Source organism: Hemibagrus wyckioides, linkage group LG02 (assembly GCF_019097595.1).
Source record: "Hemibagrus wyckioides isolate EC202008001 linkage group LG02, SWU_Hwy_1.0, whole genome shotgun sequence".
Taxonomy (NCBI): domain Eukaryota; kingdom Metazoa; phylum Chordata; class Actinopteri; order Siluriformes; family Bagridae; genus Hemibagrus; species Hemibagrus wyckioides.
In genome coordinates this window covers 3963928-3982336 of record NC_080711.1, presented here as the reverse complement: position 1 = coordinate 3982336, position 18409 = coordinate 3963928, and the positions used below count along the sequence as shown (strand labels likewise).

At 42.8% G+C, this 18409-nt stretch overlaps 3 protein-coding genes across 5 annotated transcripts in view; all 3 read right to left on the bottom strand.

Annotated features, from left to right (window-relative positions):
• Window positions 1-5870: 5870 nt before the first annotated feature.
• LOC131370185 (zona pellucida sperm-binding protein 3-like) lies at window positions 5871-7783 on the bottom strand. Its single transcript, XM_058417370.1, has 8 exons — window positions 7220-7783; window positions 7026-7144; window positions 6838-6941; window positions 6588-6765; window positions 6387-6504; window positions 6227-6312; window positions 6067-6158; window positions 5871-5974 (listed from the first exon to the last, which is right to left on the bottom strand). Exons 1-8 carry the CDS (start codon window positions 7766-7768, stop codon window positions 5913-5915), a joined length of 1308 nt encoding a protein of 435 aa, XP_058273353.1. The 5' UTR covers window positions 7769-7783; the 3' UTR covers window positions 5871-5912.
• A 4036-nt stretch (window positions 7784-11819) lies between these two features.
• On the bottom strand, window positions 11820-13744 carry LOC131369560 (zona pellucida sperm-binding protein 3-like). Its single transcript, XM_058416384.1, has 8 exons — window positions 13183-13744; window positions 12989-13107; window positions 12801-12904; window positions 12551-12728; window positions 12348-12465; window positions 12188-12273; window positions 12009-12109; window positions 11820-11925 (listed from the first exon to the last, which is right to left on the bottom strand). The coding sequence occupies exons 1-8, from the start codon at window positions 13732-13734 to the stop codon at window positions 11864-11866; spliced, it is 1320 nt and encodes a 439-aa protein (XP_058272367.1). The 5' UTR covers window positions 13735-13744; the 3' UTR covers window positions 11820-11863.
• Window positions 13745-15360: 1616 nt separating this feature from the next.
• ddx42 (DEAD (Asp-Glu-Ala-Asp) box helicase 42) overlaps window positions 15361-18409 on the bottom strand; it is an 8448-nt gene continuing 5399 nt past the window's right edge. For all 3 annotated transcript variants that reach the window (XM_058416180.1, XM_058416172.1, XM_058416186.1), the window contains 7 exons: window positions 18303-18350; window positions 17957-18054; window positions 17475-17751; window positions 17163-17389; window positions 16933-17043; window positions 16725-16823; window positions 15361-16240 (listed from right to left, as the gene is read on the bottom strand). In XM_058416180.1, the coding sequence (XP_058272163.1) occupies window positions 15656-16240; window positions 16725-16823; window positions 16933-17043; window positions 17163-17389; window positions 17475-17751; window positions 17957-18054; window positions 18303-18350 (1445 nt within the window). In that variant the 3' untranslated portion in view covers window positions 15361-15655. The remainder of the gene's footprint in view (window positions 16241-16724; window positions 16824-16932; window positions 17044-17162; window positions 17390-17474; window positions 17752-17956; window positions 18055-18302; window positions 18351-18409) is intronic.

Below are 18409 nucleotides of genomic sequence, written 5' to 3'. Positions count from 1 at the left end.
GTTTTGGGACACCCCTCTATATCATTGAATTCAGGGGTTGGGCTCGGCCCCTTAGTTCCAGTGAAATGAACTCTTAATGCTTCAGCTTCATACCAAGACATTTTGGACAATTTCATGCTTTGTGGGAACAGTTTGGGGATGACCCCTTCCTGTTCCAACATGACTGCACACCAGTGACCAAAGCAAGGTCCATAAAGACATGGATGAGTGAGTCTGGTGTGGAGGAACTTGACTGGCCTGCACAGAGTCCTGACCTCAACCCCATAGAACACCTTTGGGATGAATTAGAGCGGAGACTGTGAGCCAGGCCAAAACTGGGACATCTGCCTTTACATGGACATGAATGTAATATGGAGTTGTCCCACCCTTTGCAGCTATAACAGCTTCAACTCTTCTAGGAACACTTTCCACAAGGTTTAGGAGTGTGTTTATGGGAATTTTTGACCATTCCTCTAGAAGCGCATTTGTGAGGTCAGGTACTGATGTTGGACGAGAAGGTCTGGCTCACAGTCTCCGCTCTAATTCATCCCAAAGGTGTTCTATCAGGTTGAGGTCAGGAGTATTAATCTCAGTAGCATTTAACCTCTATTTATGTGTTGATGTTCTCCTGACAAGACACTGCCTCTGAGTTTTCACTGGAGCATCGTAGCCCGAAACATTTCTCTGATTACGGATGCTATATACAGTCACTTTGGTGGTTTATTTTGATTCATGAAGTGTTTAACCAAAGCTGAAGAGCTTCTTCGTTTTTATTTGGCAGCTGCAGATCCTACAGTGCAGTCACATTCACAAATTCACATTCCAGTGCACAACTTCTAGTCAAAACACACTTGCTTTAAGAAAACTTTGTATTCAATCAGATCATCGGAATCCACCAGAGCACTGAAAGTAAGGTGCACGTGGGCAGATGTCCTAAAAAGAGATTTGAAAGTGAAGCCAAAATGTCTCTGTGGCCCTCTAGTGGCTGGATGCAGTACAATCTTTAACCCCACCTTTTCTTATGTTAGGGAATGGAGACCGACTTACAGCTTTGAAACTTACATTTTAAGTTTTAAGTCAATCTATACACAAATTAGTAACACATTTAAATGACCTTGATACACTATGTGGCAAAATGTTTATGGACACCTGACCATCATAACCATATCTGTTTCTTTCCCAAACTGTTATCACAAAGCACACAATTATATAGAATGTCTCTGTACGCTGTAGCATTACAATTTCCATTCACTGGAACTTTACTGGAACAAGGAGGCCCGAACCTGTTCCACCATGACAATGCAGCTGTGCACAAAGCAGAGCAAGTTCCATGAAGACATGCATCAAGGTTAAAGTTGGAGTGGAAGAACTCGGGTGTCCTGCACAAAGCCCTGACTCTGACTCTGACTCAACCCCACTGAACACCTTTGGAATGAAATGGAACACAGAGTGCACCAGACCTTCTCTCCTGACCTGAGATGAGCACAAATCCACACAGACACACCCCAAAATCCCAAAAGGTTGGAGGTTGATACAAGTTTAATAGTCACGTCCACTACATTGCCAAAAGTTTTGGGACATCTGCCTTTACATGCACATGAATGTAATATGGACTTGGACTGCCCTTTGGAGTTATAACAGCTTCAACTCTTCTGGAAAGGGTTAGGAGCATGAAATTGTCCAAAATGTCTTGGTATGAAGCTGAAGCATTAAGAATTCCTTTCACTGGAGCTAAGGGGCCGAGCCCAACCCCTGAATTGAATGATTTAGAGGGGTGTCCCAAAACTTTTTGCAATATAGTGTAAATATGGGTGTGATAATCAGGAGTCCACATACGTTTGGCCATATTGTACATCACCCCTGATATTTTTCCACATGACAAATACATTTTAAAAGAGATATCTGACGATAGATAACAACAGTTTTGGACATGACAGTCGAGTCTCATGAACTCAAACACACCTTTGAACACAAACTTGAAGCTTCTGTCAGTTCTGAAGCAAAGCCATGTCTTGTTCTGCTACACATTGCTCTAACATGCCCTGAGCAGGGAATTCTTTGCAGTTTTTCCTGGTATGTTGTTCATTTTGATGTCTAAGCTGTGTTGAAATTGAAACAAGAAAACCAACATGAGTGAACAAACCGAGGCAGCCAACACCCAACCATTTATTAACCGACATTAACAGCTTGGTAAGGTAAACCAATCACCTTTTTTTTTTTTTTTTAAACGTAATGAACAATAGAAAGTTGAACAGATTTAGGTTTAGAAACAGATTTTTTATTCAAATGGCTAACTTACTCCAGGTGACAGAGCTAGAGGAAATCATAGAGGGCAGCATTTTCTTCCTTGAAATACAGGGTGTGTCGAGAATAAAGGTTAACTGCTGTGTACCAGTCTGTTTTCAGCTGCAAGAGCAGGAGAGTAAACAAGACCAATCCTGACAGCCATGAGTCTATACTTTTCCAAGTCCCATTAAAGCCTTCCATAGAAATAGCTCTTTTCTAGCTGCATTATTAGACAAATGAAAGCTACAACATCTCTACAGAGACTCCTCCTTCATCTTGGAAATTTAGCGAAATTGTTGAACATACTGCTTTTCTAAATTTAGGTCAACCACACTGAAATTTTACAGTATCCACACCTTCCAAGGAGTGCCAGAAGACCTTAGTAAACCAGGCTTGTAAACCCCACTACAGCTTAAACAAAAGAACAAACCACAGGGCAGGTCCAGGCTCTGGAAATACTTGAGCTGTTATGCAAAATTTTGCCCAAGTCATTTGAATAAAGATGCGAATATACACACATTGATTAACGGCTATGGCTAGCTCGGTCTCAATTTATTCCCAACTGGAAATACAAGTTTTGTAATACGGTTTGATTTCAAAACAAGTCAAACATTTTCCTTAACCTGACCAAGGGTTACTCGTGTTGCCAGCTGGGGCCCTAAAAGAGAAAAGCAAAAAGTTTAATAGTATACAGCAAAAAATGTTTAAGTAAACCATGGAGTGTCCAGGAATATAAGTGGTTACAAAATGCATACTTCTAGACTCCACAGAACTCAAGACACTTCTTCAAGTCAAGGCCCTCAAGAACCAATTCATGTGCTAGAACACAAGCCACTGGATCGCTAGGGTTTATATTAATGCTGGAATCCTTGTGCCTTGTAAGTGTTCATTTGCAAGGAATAATCATAAGCTAGCTTGGGGATAATAGCATGCAGCACTGCGAAGAAGCTAGCCAGTTAGCATAAGCAATAATGCCCACATTGAGGTTTACTCAAGTTTATATGAGGAGATCTAACTCCAAAACAAATTTAGAAGTATAGACACAGTACTTTAGATGGGTCAGCGTGAACAGCAATGTTGATCTGGGAAGGAACCTGTAGCTGAGAAGACAATACCAAGTTGGGTCTTTTCGGTGGCTTCTGCAAGTTAGTAGTTATGGAATTACAAGTTGCAACTTCCTCAAAAACAGCCTAAGGGTTACTGGATGAACGTCTCCATGTACCTTTGCTTGACGATTGAGCTACAGTGACTTTTGCAACAGCTGACCACCTGGTCACCATATGCAGCAGTCCATCTAGGAAGAGATCATAATGCTTTAGTAGTCACAGCTCATCAGCACTGTACTATTTTTGGGCCATAGCAACATACCTACAGCCAGAGATGTAGCAAGCCTTGTGCTCAGTATCTGCTGTTGCCTTCAAGAAGCATGTAGTATAGACCTGACAAGGAAGTACAAGCTATATTTTGATAGAGCATGTTATTGTCTCAAAAACATTGTTTAAGCTGTCATTACCTACTGAGCTACTGTTCCCATGATGTATCTTGAATGCCTCCATCTGAAACGCCAGCTTAGTTGCTCGAGTTTGTGGCATGAAGTAGAGTTGCATAAGCTTGGCATCAGTCAGGCATCTGAAAGATTTACACCATTAGCCTTTTGCTGGCCAGCTTATAAAGGTCAAAAGAACCTCACTCACCCATACTTCTCAATGATAGAATATCTGAGGACTGCATTCATGTCAGAGACAGCAGTAGCCACATGGATGGCCTTTCAAATATGCAGTCAACCACAAGAAACTTTATTAGGAGCTCATCCGCAAACTAAAACTAAATTAAAAAGGTTCCTCAGCAGCTTGGGGAAAATCATGTGGGATCCCTGCCGGCATCAGAGTACTGCTACAGGCATCAAGAAATCTGGAAAGCATTTGAAATAGACCAAATTAAGTACAGGTGACCAAATAACCCAAACAAGCTAAATATAATGGAGTAATATCTTGGAAAGTGACACTCAATTGAAATAGGAGTAGCACATAAAGCCACTGAAGCACTACCAAGGGTGAAGATATAGATCAGTTCATCCTCAGTCACCTGAGAGAAAAAGTAACCCTTTAGCAGGTTGACCATTAACAGATTTGTCTTCAATTCTACATACAAAATATAGCCAAAGGTTTTGGGACACCCCAAAAAAATCATTGAATTGGTTGAGCGAGATTGGTGTGGAGGAACTTGACTGGCCTGCAGAGAGTCCTGACCTCAACCCGATAGAAAACCTTGGGAAGAAATAGACCAGAGACTCTGAGCCATTCAAAATACTGGAGGTCTGCCTTTACATGCACATGAATGTAATATGGAGTTGTCCCGCCCTTTGCAGCTATAACAGCTTGTACTCTTCTGGGAAGACTTTCCACAAGGTTTAGGTGTGTGTTTATGGGAATTTTTGACCATTCTACTAGAAGCACATTTGTGGTCAGGCACTGATATTGGACAAGAAGGTCTGGCTCTGAGTCTCTGCTCTAATTCATTCCAAAGGTGTTCTATTGGGCAGGACTCTGGAGTTCCTCCACACCAAAAAGTCACTCATCCATGTCTTTATGGATCTTGCTTTTTGCACGTGTGCAGTCATGTTGGAACAGGAAGGGGTCATCCCCAAACTGTTCCTACAAAGTTGGGAGCATGAAATTGTCCAAAATGTCTTGGTAGGCTGAAGCATTAAGAGGTCTTCACTGTAACTAAGGGGCCAAGCCAAACCCCTGATCAAAACCTGAATTCAATGATTTGGGGTAGTGTATAATGCAGTCTCTTTGCATTTTGTTATACTAGGAGTTGGACCAGGATATCCCTCTAACTGCACTGCTAGTACTCCTGCAGTAGCTTGAATTTCTCAGCCCATCAAAGGGCAAATAGCAGCACAGAAATACTAACTTATCCCATTTGTTCTATTTGGGTTTCAGGCACTGCTTTTAAATCTTAAAAACGGTGAGGGCCAAACTGTCCCAAGCCATCAGAGAGGCAAAGCGTGCACACCCCCAGAGAATCCACAGCCACTTCCAGAACAGCAGAGACTCCCAACACATGTGGCAGGGCATTCAGGCAATCACGAACTACAGGACAACTTCACCTGCCTGTGACAGTGATGCCTCCCTCCCAGATGCACTGAACAACTTCTACACTCGGTTTGAGGCACAGATCATAACAGCGAGGAAGACCATCCCTCCTCCTAATGACCAGGTGCTCTGTCTCACCATGGATGAGATGAGAACTATGCAGAGTTAACCCACTGAAGTCTGCTGGACCAGACAACATTCCTGCAGAGTGCTCAGGGAGTGTGCAGAGCAGCTAGCAGATGTCTTCACTGACATCAACATCTCGCTGAGCAGCTCCATCATCCCTATGCCGAAGTAGTCTACGATTTCCTGCAATGGGACAATAGTCACTGAGGCACTCACACCAATCATGATGAAATGCATCGAGAGGCTTGTCATGAGGCACATCAAAACACAGCTACCACCCTCACTGGACCCCTTTGAGGTCAAATCCAAGTGTCAATCCTGTAGATCTCAGCAATAACCAAATTAAAAACACATCACAAATAATTGAGGAGTCACAAGATCAGTTATAAAAATTTTTTTATTTATGCAAGGGTCATTAGACTACCAAACATTATCCAGAACCATGATTGGCCCAAGGCTCACTTCTCTTGCCAGATGCAGGCCTGCAAATAAAGAAAATGGTAAACATTAGAGACAGTCAGGCCTTTAGAATGCAAATATTTAAGTTACAAGAAACACCATAGTTCTCCCAAACCTTGCTCTGATGACAGATCACGGCCCTTCCTCATAGCACAGCTACTGCTGCAACAACTGCATACCTGGTCAGCACCATATGCAGCAGTCCATCTAGGAAGAAACAATACATTAGTCACAGTTCATAAGCACTATAGTACTACAATAGTGTAGCAACATACCCATTGTTGGTGAAGGAGCAAGCCTTGTACTCAGCATTAGCAGGAGCAGATGCCACAGTTGCTTTCAAGAGACATGCAAAGTAGATCTGGAAAGACAGTGGTTACATTACATTGACGGCTATGTTGAGCTACCACACCCATCCAAACAGGCATTACCTACCAAGCTACTGTTCATTTGTTGAAACCTGAATGCCTCCAGCTGAAATCTCAGTTTGGATGCTTGAGTTTGAGGCAAGAAGCGGGAACTGGAGTGTGTAAGCTTGGCATCAACCAAGCACCTGAAAGGATTTACACAGTTAAGTGTAAGTAACTGTTTTGTTGGTCAGCTTGTAAAGCAAACCCCCCCCCCACCACCACTCACCCATAGTTCTCAATGAAGGAATATCTAGGAACTGCATTGATGTCAGGGACAGCAGTGGCCACACAGCTGTCAACAAGGACACGCAGGGGTACGTGGTTAAACTGCAGTACAGAGGCCTCAATGTTGATCAGCTCACCCAGGTAGTACTGGTTAGATGGCCTTTCAGATATCCAGTCATCTACAACAAGAATTCATTAGTAACTATTCAAAAGCCACCAATAGCTCAAGTGCACTACCAGATGATACAGACCCATCATGAGCCTCAAGGAGAAAACAAGTAGTTCCTCAGCAGCTTGGGCAGAAGCATATGGGATCCAAGCAGGCAAGAGAGCACTGCTACTCACATTGTGGAGTCTGGAAAACATTCAAACAAGACCATTACAAATTAGCACATTAGCCCAAGTACAAAAACCCCACTTGTTTGGAATGGAACTATACCTCGGGTAGTGACACTCAATGAAAACCTTAGCACCAGCACTCCTTTGAATGGGAGTACCACTTAGAGACACTGAAGAAATACCAAGGGTGAAGATGTAGACCAGCTCCTTTGCAGTCACCTGGAACAACAATTAGAAATTCCAGACAAGGTATTTCAACCACCAAACCAATGTACTTGGCAACAGAAGACTTACTGTCAGTTTGCTGTTGCAGCCATGCAAAGCCGATTCATAGATGAAGACCTGAGAAGAAGCATCCATCCCACTGGCACCACAGCCTCCCAGTGTGAGGGCAGCAATATTGAGGGGTGCAGCAGTTCCAAACAGATCTCTTCTTACCTCTACACGCACTGCAGTCTCATTGCACCTTGCTGTTACACCCTGGGTAGGAACAGGATCAGACTGCCTTACAAAGTGCACTGGTGCTGGTGGAGTTGGGATTTGTGGTGCTGCTGGAAACCGCCAAGTCACTTGCTTTGCTGGTTGTTGCACTACTTGCTGGCCTTGAGCACCTGAAGGATTTTGAAGCTGCAGTCCAAGTGTGGCTACGGCAGGACCTCCAGTTTGAGGATCCCTTTGAATCCACTGAGGTGGCAACCCAGCACTACCTTGCAGAGAAGGAGGCACTGGCTTGGTAGGTTGTCCAACTGAAGCTTGGATAGCCTCCTTTATTGGCCACTGGGCTTTTGACAAGCCAACTAAAAGCACCAACAGCACACCAAAACCCATTTGGCTGAAACCCATTGTTGTTAACAGACAAATGCATGCACAGTTCAGTTGACAGCCAACCTTCTATTTATATAGTGATTCAGGCGCCAGCTCAAACCTTTCTAATTAACCTAATGTTTTTCTGAGCCTGTTGAGTTACTAATTGGGCTTCCTAATAGACAACAACAATTAGAAGTTCATGTCCCCTTGCATTTGATTGGACCAAGAGCTTAATTGTCTTAATAGTCTATGTCACATGCCCCAGATAGGCAATTTGCTAAACACAAAACAATTAAACTAAAAAAGAAATTAAATTGTAGTCTGTGATTCAGAGACTAAGTATAAGTATAAAACAACTCAAATATTTAAGTATATTCAATTTAATTCAATTCAGTTTTATTTGAATAGCACTTTTAACAAAGGGCATTGTCACAAAGCAGTTTACAGAAATATATAAATTCTGGATATATACTTTAAATGTATTAATTTACTCCAATTGACCAAGCCATAGAAGATGGTGGCAAGAAAAAAACTCCCTAAGATGACATGAAAACGTTTAGAGTAACCAGACTCAAAGGGAAACCTATCATCCTCTGGGAGACACCAAATGAATCAAGAAATGAATCATGTGTTTCAGAGTTATTCCTGATTTCCTTACAGTTTTAACTTAAGACTTAAGGCTATCCAAGGTAGACCCTTCACAATTAGCTTTATGGTTTTGATTTGGTACTATTTATGAATTTTAGCCAAACAGTCAGTTATGTGGCAGCAGCACACTCATGCAGATGCAGGTCAGGAGCTTCAGGTCATTTTCACATCAAACATCAGAATGGGGGAAAAGTCTGATCTCTGTGACTTTAACCTTGGTTCATGGTTGTTGGTGCCGGGAGGCCTGGTTTGAGCATTTCAGAAAGAAATTTTGATTAACCTTTTTTCAAGTTTAAAGTTACTATTTATCCTTAACATTTATTTCTAATGAGAAGCCTGAGGCGACGGTGGCAAGAAAAACTCCCTGAGATGATATGAGGAAGAAACCTTGAGAGGAACCAGGCTCAGAAGGGAACCCCATCCTCACTTGGGTGACACTGGACATGTAAATGTTAATAATGTCCTTTCTTTAACAGTTTATAGTCACCAGGAATTATGAGGAACCAAGAGCTCCTGAGGAACTAATATGTCAGTGTGTTTTCTGAGTTCATTACTGACTTAGCACTAACTCCTTCCTGCTGAAAGCTGACTGATGCAACAGCAGTTCAATGACACTGTGATGGTCTCCAAGTGGTTCTATCCACAGCAGTCCCCTGGGTCACAGGCTGTCCATGCAGATCTTTCCCCAGCAGCAGTGGGCACCACCAAGTGACAAGACTCCAACCAGTGGTAGAGGGTATGGATAGATCAGACAGGTCCGGAAAGAAAAAGCGGTCACACTGGAAACTCTGGACATTGGGAGCTTGGGAGTGGGACCTATAGCTCAACAGATAGGGAGGGAGAAAGAGAGAGAGAGAGAGAAATAATTTAGGTATGCTTGTGATCATGTGATGTTTAAAGACAATGCAATGGGCAGGCATGGACTCCGTCAAGACCATTTCAGTCAGCAAATTTGTGAGAGTGGTTAGGCGACAGCATCCAAAACATCCGAGTTCACCAAACACTCTATGGCCATGAACCTTCCAGATCTGCTTTTTACCTAAGAAAATCTATACATTGAAAGCTTGACTAAACAAATGTGTCTTCAGCCTGGACTTAAGTGAATCCTGAACACTAACTGGAAAGCTTTTCCATAACTGTGGAGCTTTGTAAGAAAAAAGCTCTACCCCCTGCTGTAGCCTTTGCTACTTGTTGTACTACCAAATAACCTGCATCTTTTGATTGGAGTAGGTAATAAGATAGATCAGAGGAAAATAGCCAGATTGGTTTGAGCTGCCAGGAAAGATATAGTAATCGGAGAATCACTCTTAAAAACCATGGTGAGAAAAGCATCTGAGCATGAACAAATATCAAACCTTGAGGTGGACGGGCTACAATATCAGAAGACCACATCAGGTTCCACTCCTGTCAGCCAAGATCAAGAATTTGAGGTCATGTTCACAACCTCACCCAACCTGAACAGTTAAAGATGAGAAAAAACGTCTTTCTATGTGGAGTTTGCATGTTCTCCCAGTGCCTGCATGGGTTTACTCCGGGTGCTCCGGTTTCCTCCCTCAGTCCAAAAACACGTACATTAGGTTGATTGGTAATTCTAAATTGCCCATAGGAGTGAGTGTGTGTGGTTGTGTCTATATGTGGCCATGATGGACTGGTGACCTGTCCAGGGTGTACCCCTGCCTTTCACCTAATGTGTGCTGGGATAGGCTCCAATCCCTGTGACCCTAATTAGGAATAAAGCGAGTATAGAAAATGGATGGATGTGTTCTGAGATACTTTTCTATTTGTCACAGTTTGTTAGATTTGCTATAGACTTCCTGTCTGCTCAGACCAATCTAGTTATTCTCCTTTGCCATCTCTCATCAACAAGCTGTTTCATCCTGAAGACCCTCCAATCACAGGATGTTTTTGTTTATCTCTTCGTTCTGTGAAAACTCTAGAGACTGTTGTGTGAAATTGCCAGGAGATTCTGAAATACTCAAACCAGTCCATCTGGCACCAGCAACCATGCCATGGTTATAGTTAGAGTTCACATTTTACATTAGAATAAAGAAAAAATGTAGACATTTTCTAAAGTGCTTGACCTTCTAACTGCATGATTTTATTCATCGTGCTGTTGTCACATAATTAACTGATGAGAATACGGCATAAATGTATTTATGTTTCTTTTATTTTTGACCAGGCCAAACTGGGAAGTCATGGCACTTGCCCATTTCAGGAGAGACCACTTGATGCTACCTTAATCAAGCATGTAATTGTTTCTATTAAAGTGGACAAAGAGTGTATATATGTTCCCATCCCATGGAACTGATGACTTTTAAGGCCTGTCCATTTGACTGGCCTGCTTCAACCTGATAGAACACCTTTGGGGTGAATTAGAGCAGAGGAAGGAAGGGAAGGGGTCATCCCCAAACTGTTCCCACAAAGTTGGGACCATGAAATTGTCCAAAATGTCTTGGTATGAAGCTGAAGCACCAAGTTCCTTTCATTGGAACTAAGTGTCATGCTGAATATGACCAGTATGCAGACTATCCTTTAGTGGTAATTTGATCATAAAATCAACAGAAACACCGTGATATTACTGTGTAAACAGACTGGCTCACTGGAAAGTTAAGGTATTCACCTTTGGTCTACAGGAGGCCAAACTTTCATATCTTACCATAACATGCAATTTAACAGAGCAACTCCTCATGGGCATTAATTATGCACAGTTAATTGCTTTCTCAGTACAATGAGTAGGAGGGGGGCATCTCCACACAACTGAGAGCCTAATGATGGCTCAAATCCTTATAACAAGTTTAACCAAGTAATGCCTCCCAACTGTGGTGGTTAAGAGTGAAATAGAATGAATTAGTTAGAAGCATTCAGAACCAGCAGAGAGAAACTTAAAATGGCATGTTATAGAACATGCACTGGAACAGGGTAGCTAGAGGTATGGATTGGCAAGGCACAATAAACCTTGATGTGGATACAAGAGCTACACAAAACAGGGGTCTTCAGTTTTATCTGCCAAGGGCAACTGTGTCTATAGATTTTCATTCAAGCTAAATAGATCACATTAACCAGCTCATTCTGCTCTAATAGGTGAAAGCAGGTGTAACTGTATTAAAATGAAAGCCTTCTACACTAAACCCCAAGATTGACAACCCCAGATTCAGAAGCCAAGAATTAGGGTTCATTTGATCAGGAAGACCTAAACAACTGTCAGTCAAGGATGTTTAATTTAGAAAGCACAGCACTACAGCCTATTGATAAAACCTCCCTTCAAGAATGAGGGACTAAAAGTCAAGGCTTGGAATTCTTCCATGCATTGCAGTATTACCAATAGCAGGTTAAGGAGACACCAAGTAACCTAGTTACAGTCTAGATATTTAGTTATGGTCAGAAAACAGGTCTTTTTAAAAAAAAAAAAATAAAAGTGAAGACACCACCACAAGAGTTGTGCATTTTATAACACTTTATTGAGGCAAAGGTGAAGTCCTTAGACTACCAAGCATTTTCCAGAACCATGACTGGGCCAAGGCTTACTTCCTTCACTAGCTGCAGGCCTGCAAAATAAAAAGCAAACTTTAGCAAGGCAAGAAGGAAACAGCCACAGGTTTTACAGAATTCTCCAGCATTCCTCAAATACCTTGCTTTGATGACAGATCACGGCCCTTCCTCAAAGCACCAACTCCACAGCTGCTGCTACAACAGCTACACACCTGGTCAGCACCATATGCAGCAGTCCATCTAGGAGAGCAGTAGGGTTTGTGTAAAAACAAAAACAACGCCAAAGCAGTCAGTACTTTATCATAAACAGCAACATACCCATTGTTGGTGAAGGAGCAAGCCTTGTACTCAGCATTAGCAGGAGCAGATGCCACAGTTGCTTTCAAGAGACATGCAAAGTAGATCTGGAAAGACAGTGGTTACATTACATTGACAGCTATGTTGAGCTACCACACCCATCCAAACAGGCATTACCTACCAAGCTACTGTTCATTTGTTGAAACCTGAATGCCTCCAGCTGAAATCTCAGTTTGGATGCTTGAGTTTGAGGCAAGAAGCGGGAACTGGAGTGTGTAAGCTTGGCATCAACCAAGCACCTGAAAGGATTTACACAGTTAAGTGTAAGTAACTGTTTTGTTGGTCAGCTTGTAAAGCAAACCCCCCCCCACCACCACCACTCACCCATAGTTCTCAATGAAGGAATATCTAGGAACTGCATTGATGTCAGGGACAGCAGTGGCCACACAGCTGTCAACAAGGACACGCAGGGGTACGTGGTTAAACTGCAGTACAGAGGCCTCAATGTTGATCAGCTCACCCAGGTAGTACTGGTTAGATGGCCTTTCAGATATCCAGTCATCTACAACAAGAATTCATTAGTAACTATTCAAAAGCCACCAATAGCTCAAGTGCACTACCAGATGATACAGACCCATCATGAGCCTCAAGGAGAAAACAAGTAGTTCCTCAGCAGCTTGGGCAGAAGCATATGGGATCCAAGCAGGCAAGAGAGCACTGCTACTCACATTGTGGAGTCTGGAAAACATTCAAACAAGACCATTACAAGTTAGCACATTAGCCCAAGTACAAAAACCCCATTTGTTTGGAATGGAACTATACCTCGGGTAGTGACACTCAATGAAAACCTTAGCACCAGCACTCCTTTGAATGGGAGTACCACTTAGAGACACTGAAGAAATACCAAGGGTGAAGATGTAGACCAGCTCCTTTGCAGTCACCTGGAACAACAATTAGAAATTCCAGACAAGGTATTTCAACCACCAAACCAATGTACTTGGCAACAGAAGACTTACTGTCAGTTTGCTGTTGCAGCCATGCAAAGCCGATTCATAGATGAAGACCTGAGAAGAAGCATCCATCCCACTGGCACCACAGCCTCCCAGTGTGAGGGCAGCAATATTGAGGGGTGCAGCAGTTCCAAACAGATCTCTTCTTACCTCTACACGCACTGCAGTCTCATTGCACCTTGCTGTTACACCCTGGGTAGGAACAGGGTCAGACTGCCTTACAAAGTGCACTGGTGCTGGTGGAGTTGGGATTTGTGGTGCTGCTGGAAAGCGCCAAGTCACTTGCTTTGCTGGTTGTTGCACTACTTGCTGGCCTTGAGCACCTGAAGGATTTTGAAGCTGCAGTCCAAGTGTGGCTACGGCAGGACCTCCAGTTTGAGGATCCCTTTGAATCCACTGAGGTGGCAACCCAGCACTACCTTGCAGAGAAGGAGGCACTGGTTTGATGGCTTGAAGTCCAGAAGGAGGTGGAAGAGCAGCCAAGCCATGCCATTGTGCAGTTGCACCACCAACTGCAAAGAGCAACAGCACACTAATCCCTACTTGGTTAAAGCCCATTGCTGCTATCAGAGAACTTTGAGTATACCAGTACTACCCTAGCACCTCCTATTTAAGCAAGGAATCCTACTCTTGATGATTGTTTCAACCTGTTGAGCTACTCATCTCACAGATGGCAGCACTTAGAGCTTTAATGATCCTTGCATGTGATTGGACCAAGAGAATAACTGTCTAGGTCACATGACCCAGCCAATTGCCTAGCCAATAACTAACACAATTGACCAAGTAGCTTAGTTAAGAGCACAAATATACTTCTTTAAAAGTAATTCTAAATAACTTAACAGCAAGTATTGTATACACAACATTAAATATGTCTTGTTTTGCCACACAAACTTTATTTGATTATTGTGCAATAAACATACCAATGCACTTTAATTAACCTAGGACCACTGCTACAGGCTGATTGGATAGATATGTGTCCTGCAGTTTCATTTGGTCATTATTTTAGAGAAGACCTAGCACTACAGGCTCATCTGCTTTCGAAAGAATGTGTGTATTATTTAATCGGCCTGTTCGTGAATCTTAAACGACAAGACAGAACTTTAAAAAGATATACCAAAGCACAGGTTTCTCAAAATCTTTGCAGTAACTGGGAGAATGTGATGCTTATTCTACATTTTCTGATTTATTTTACACTACAGTGCTTTTTGGAAACTTCCATCAATTGTCTATAGACACTTTATTGCTAACTGGGATCACAGGGGTCTGTTGGAGCCTATCCCAGCACACATTGGGTGAAAGGCAGGGGGTACACCATGGACAGGTCACCAGTCCATCACAGGGCCACACATATAGACAGACCTTTTTGGAAACTTAACCAAGATTAATCTACGCTCATAGAAGAAATGGACAAAGCAGGCTTATAATTAAGAATCATTCAGGTATCGTTGCACATGGCTGACACAAACGCATAAAATAAAGACAACGTTATTCGACAAGGTCTTAACACGTTTATTGAAGCCAGGTTGATATTGTATGATGTATGTCATTGTACCAGGATCACAAAATGGATGAAATACAAGCAAGTAGTTTAATTGCTCTTAGATAAGCCTTCAGAATGTAGAAGACTGGAAAAAAATTAATACACTGCACATATTTTAATTCCAGGCCTCCACCCTGCTTAGTAGATCTTGTTTGTTTTATAGGTTTTTATGTGATCGTTGGCAGCGTAGGACTAAAATACCTTCACTCTTCTTGTTCAGTGCCAGGTACCAAAACTGAAACCATGAGTTTGAAGGTCATCTAGTTAGCATACTTAGTTTTGCTTTTTAAAATAACACAGAAAAAAAAAGGAAAAAAAAAAAATCACACAGACGGGATCGAAGGGGGACTAGGTAATGGCACAACCTTTTTTCCAAGCTCGTATGTACTAAAATAGAGAACAAAGACCTACAAAATAGATCACTCACGGATACTTTGGATCATTACATCAATGACTCAGTTTTTTAATCGTAATTTTTAATCGTAAAAATGTTGAAATCACTCAAACCTGGAACTTCTCTATCTCTCTCTTTTTTCTTTTCTTTTTTAAGTATCACTATGGACCAAAGTCATTTCTGCATCCTAGAAAAAAAGCCCTACTAATCTCTCGCCCTTAAAACATTACTTTGTGGACAGGAAGATGTATTTGCGCGCACACACACACACACACACACACACACACACACACAATTACAGAGAAAGGCCTGCATGACTGATCCACATCTCTAGAATTCATACTTTCTTCATTTACAGCTTAAAACATCATGATCAGCCGCAGGACGGAAAAAAAGTGACTGAAGAGAACAGACAGATTTGACTCTCTTGAAGTCTTCAGTGCCCTTTATATGCTGACATTTGAGTAACAGCAGACAGATGGACTGTGCTGTGAAGGCTGGCTGATCTCCGAGCTGCTCGTTCGAGGTCTCCTGCTGGTTTCTCTCTAACTGTCCCACCTGCTCTTCTTCCGTTTTGGTGGATCTGGAACAGCGAAGCTGTCCTCACCTCCTCTGTGTGAGCTTGACCTTTCCCCACTGCTCTCCCTTTCTCCTTTCCAACTGTCTCTCTCCCGGCGACCGCCATCGCCGTTGCGGCTGTCGCTGTGACGATCGCGGTCCCTGTCGCGATCGCCGTAGCGATCCCTGTCCCCGTAGCGATCCCGGTCACTGTGGCGATGGTGGCTGTCTCCATGGCGGCTCCTGTCGTGGCGGGAATCCTCTCTAGACGAAGAAGAGGAGGAGGAGTAGGAGGAAGAGGAGGAGGAGGAGGAGGAGTAGGAGGAGTAAGAGTCTGACACAGAGCTCAGAGAGCCCGAGCTGCTGAACCCGGCCAGCTTAGTGCCCAGACTGACTGTTGGAGGAGGAGGGGGCATGGGGGAGGAAGACGCCTGTGTACGGCTTCCTTCAGGGGATCCAGAGGGCACAGTATTTAGACTGCCTGCACTTGTCCAACCTGAGGTGCTGTTTGATTGAGCACTGAGCTTGGGAGACATGCCTGATGCTGCCACAAAGTGGTTCTTGTACTGGGCCTGAGAAGGAAACAGAGACGAAAGAGCATTAAAGTGAGAAAGTCATGTGTGTTATAGTAGGTACGAATGTCTGTTTTTGGCTTTAGCTTGTTTGAAAACTACAGCCATACAAGTCTCTGAAGCTCTGAATGGTTTAGTGTCTGCATATCTTGCAGATCTCATGGAGCAGTATACCCCATCCTGAGCACCCTGATGGTCCAGATATATATATATATATATATATATATATATATATATATATATATATATATATATATATATATATATATATATATATATATATATATATATATAATTTTAAATATAATCAGAAATTCCACCACCTTTAGCAATTACCTTTTCTATGTGAAGTATTAAGATATCTAGTCACTACATATCTGTTTCATAATCTGTATGAATTTTAGAAATCCTTGAAAGAAGTGTGTATTTGCTGTAGGAGCTTCACCCAGCAAAGAGGAGAAGGCTTCAAGTGCATGCTGGTTACCTGAAAAGCTTGCTTCATGGCAGCCATACGATCTCCCATGGCTCCACTGGGGGGTTTGTAGGACTCGTAGTTGCCAAGAACAGAACCACTACTGCGCTCCTGCGTGTAGAGAAAAAGAATCAGATAGTAGAATGAACAGAAAGTAAAACAGATATTAAATAATTCATGTTCTAAATAAATCAGTTCAGATGTGCAGACAGAAACCCACCGAGGAATCGGATCCCAGGCCTGGTCTCTCTCTGTAGCCGAGACCTCCTCCTCCAACGTTCAGCTTCTTTCCTTTCCCACCCTTAAAACGGGACTTCCTGAACCAGGGATTCTGGATGAATTAGGGTAGATAGGGTCAGTATAAATAAACAGTGACATGCATTAAGATATGGACAATTTATCTAAACTTATCCTAAGCATCAGCAGAAAAAAGGGAAACTAGTGACGCACCTGCATGGCCAAATCCATCAGTTCCTTCGGGACACTCTGATTGGCTCCCTCTAAATTACGAACAAGATCACCGGCGAATGAGGTGTCTTTGATTGTCAGTAGAGTATAGGCCACACCCTTCTCTCCGGCGCGACCTGTCCGCCCGATGCGATGCGTGTGTGTGTCGATGTCCCGGGCAACGTCGTAGTTTACGACAGTACGGATTGATGGTATGTCCAATCCACGAGCTGAGATAAATAACATAAGTCACGAATAGTAAAAATAAATTAAATAATAAATGAGAAACAAATACCACAGCCTTGACTTGCTCACCTGCGACATCAGTGGCCACCAGGACGGGCAAGCTCTTCTTCTTGAAGTCGCTGATGACCTTGTTCCTCTCGCTCTGGTCCATGTCTCCATGCAGCAAGCCCAGGCTGTAGCCCTCTTGCTGCAGGTTGGTGGCCAGCTCCTCACAATTGGCCTTCTTAGTCACGAAAATGAGCACAGAGCCAGATGAGGTGAACTCCACCAGCCTCCGGGTCAGCCACATCCACTTATCCGAGCCACTCGGCAACACCTCCACCAGCTGGGTCACGTCCTCGTTCGCCTGGAACAGAGAGAGAGACGGAACAGAGACGAGGGACAGAATCAAAAAAAATGATTCCCACGTGGCTTTAGTGTCTCCATGTGTGTCCTTTTCTCAGCCATTCAGCTCTCTTGATGTACATTTAAAACCTCCATCATATATTTTTGGAATCTAGCAGAAAACAGTACACGTTTAGTGCTATTTTATGAATAAAGAACTACCACACCTCTCCGATGTCTCCCTGCACTACTCGGATCGGGTCGATGAGAATGTCCCTCGCCAACTTCTCGATCTTCTTCCTGAACGTTGCACTGAACAGCAGGGCTAAGAGAGAGGAAATGAAACAATTAATATAAATCAAGGAAGACACACAACCCAGCACTAATGATTCCACAGGCTGCCAATCAAATCACAGGACACGCTTGTTCTAATTCATTATGGAAAACTTGATCAGAAAAACTTGTTCAGTAATCGTGCCACATAATCTAAGTGTAATGGACAGAGGTGTATGGTGATGTTATCTTTCAAACATATAAACTATAAAAGTGTGTGATTGTACGAGAGACACTTACTCTGTCTGTCTGGTCTTACGTGGCTGGCGATGGATCTCACCTGATACTCTGAAAGCAAATGCAAATCAGAACTAGTGCATAGGTTTATCTTTTATAACTGGACTAAC

What these genes read in the sequence shown, in the direction of transcription:
- LOC131369560 (XM_058416384.1), bottom strand. Translation starts at nt 13,734, where the DNA reads ATGGGCTTTAACCAAGTAGGGATTAGTGTGCTGTTGCTCTTTGCAGTT. An exon ending in GCTGCAACAGCAAACTGACA is followed by an intron (nt 13,108 to 13,182) that starts GTAAGTCTTCTG and finishes TTGTTGTTCCAG; the next exon opens with GTGACTGCAAAGGAGCTGGT. An exon ending in ATTGAGTGTCACTACCCGAG is followed by an intron (nt 12,905 to 12,988) that starts GTATAGTTCCAT and finishes AATGTTTTCCAG; the next exon opens with ACTCCACAATGTGAGTAGCA.
- LOC131370185 (XM_058417370.1), bottom strand. Translation starts at nt 7,768, where the DNA reads ATGGGTTTCAGCCAAATGGGTTTTGGTGTGCTGTTGGTGCTTTTAGTT. An exon ending in GCTGCAACAGCAAACTGACA is followed by an intron (nt 7,145 to 7,219) that starts GTAAGTCTTCTG and finishes TTGTTGTTCCAG; the next exon opens with GTGACTGCAAAGGAGCTGGT. An exon ending in ATTGAGTGTCACTACCCGAG is followed by an intron (nt 6,942 to 7,025) that starts GTATAGTTCCAT and finishes AATGTTTTCCAG; the next exon opens with ACTCCACAATGTGAGTAGCA.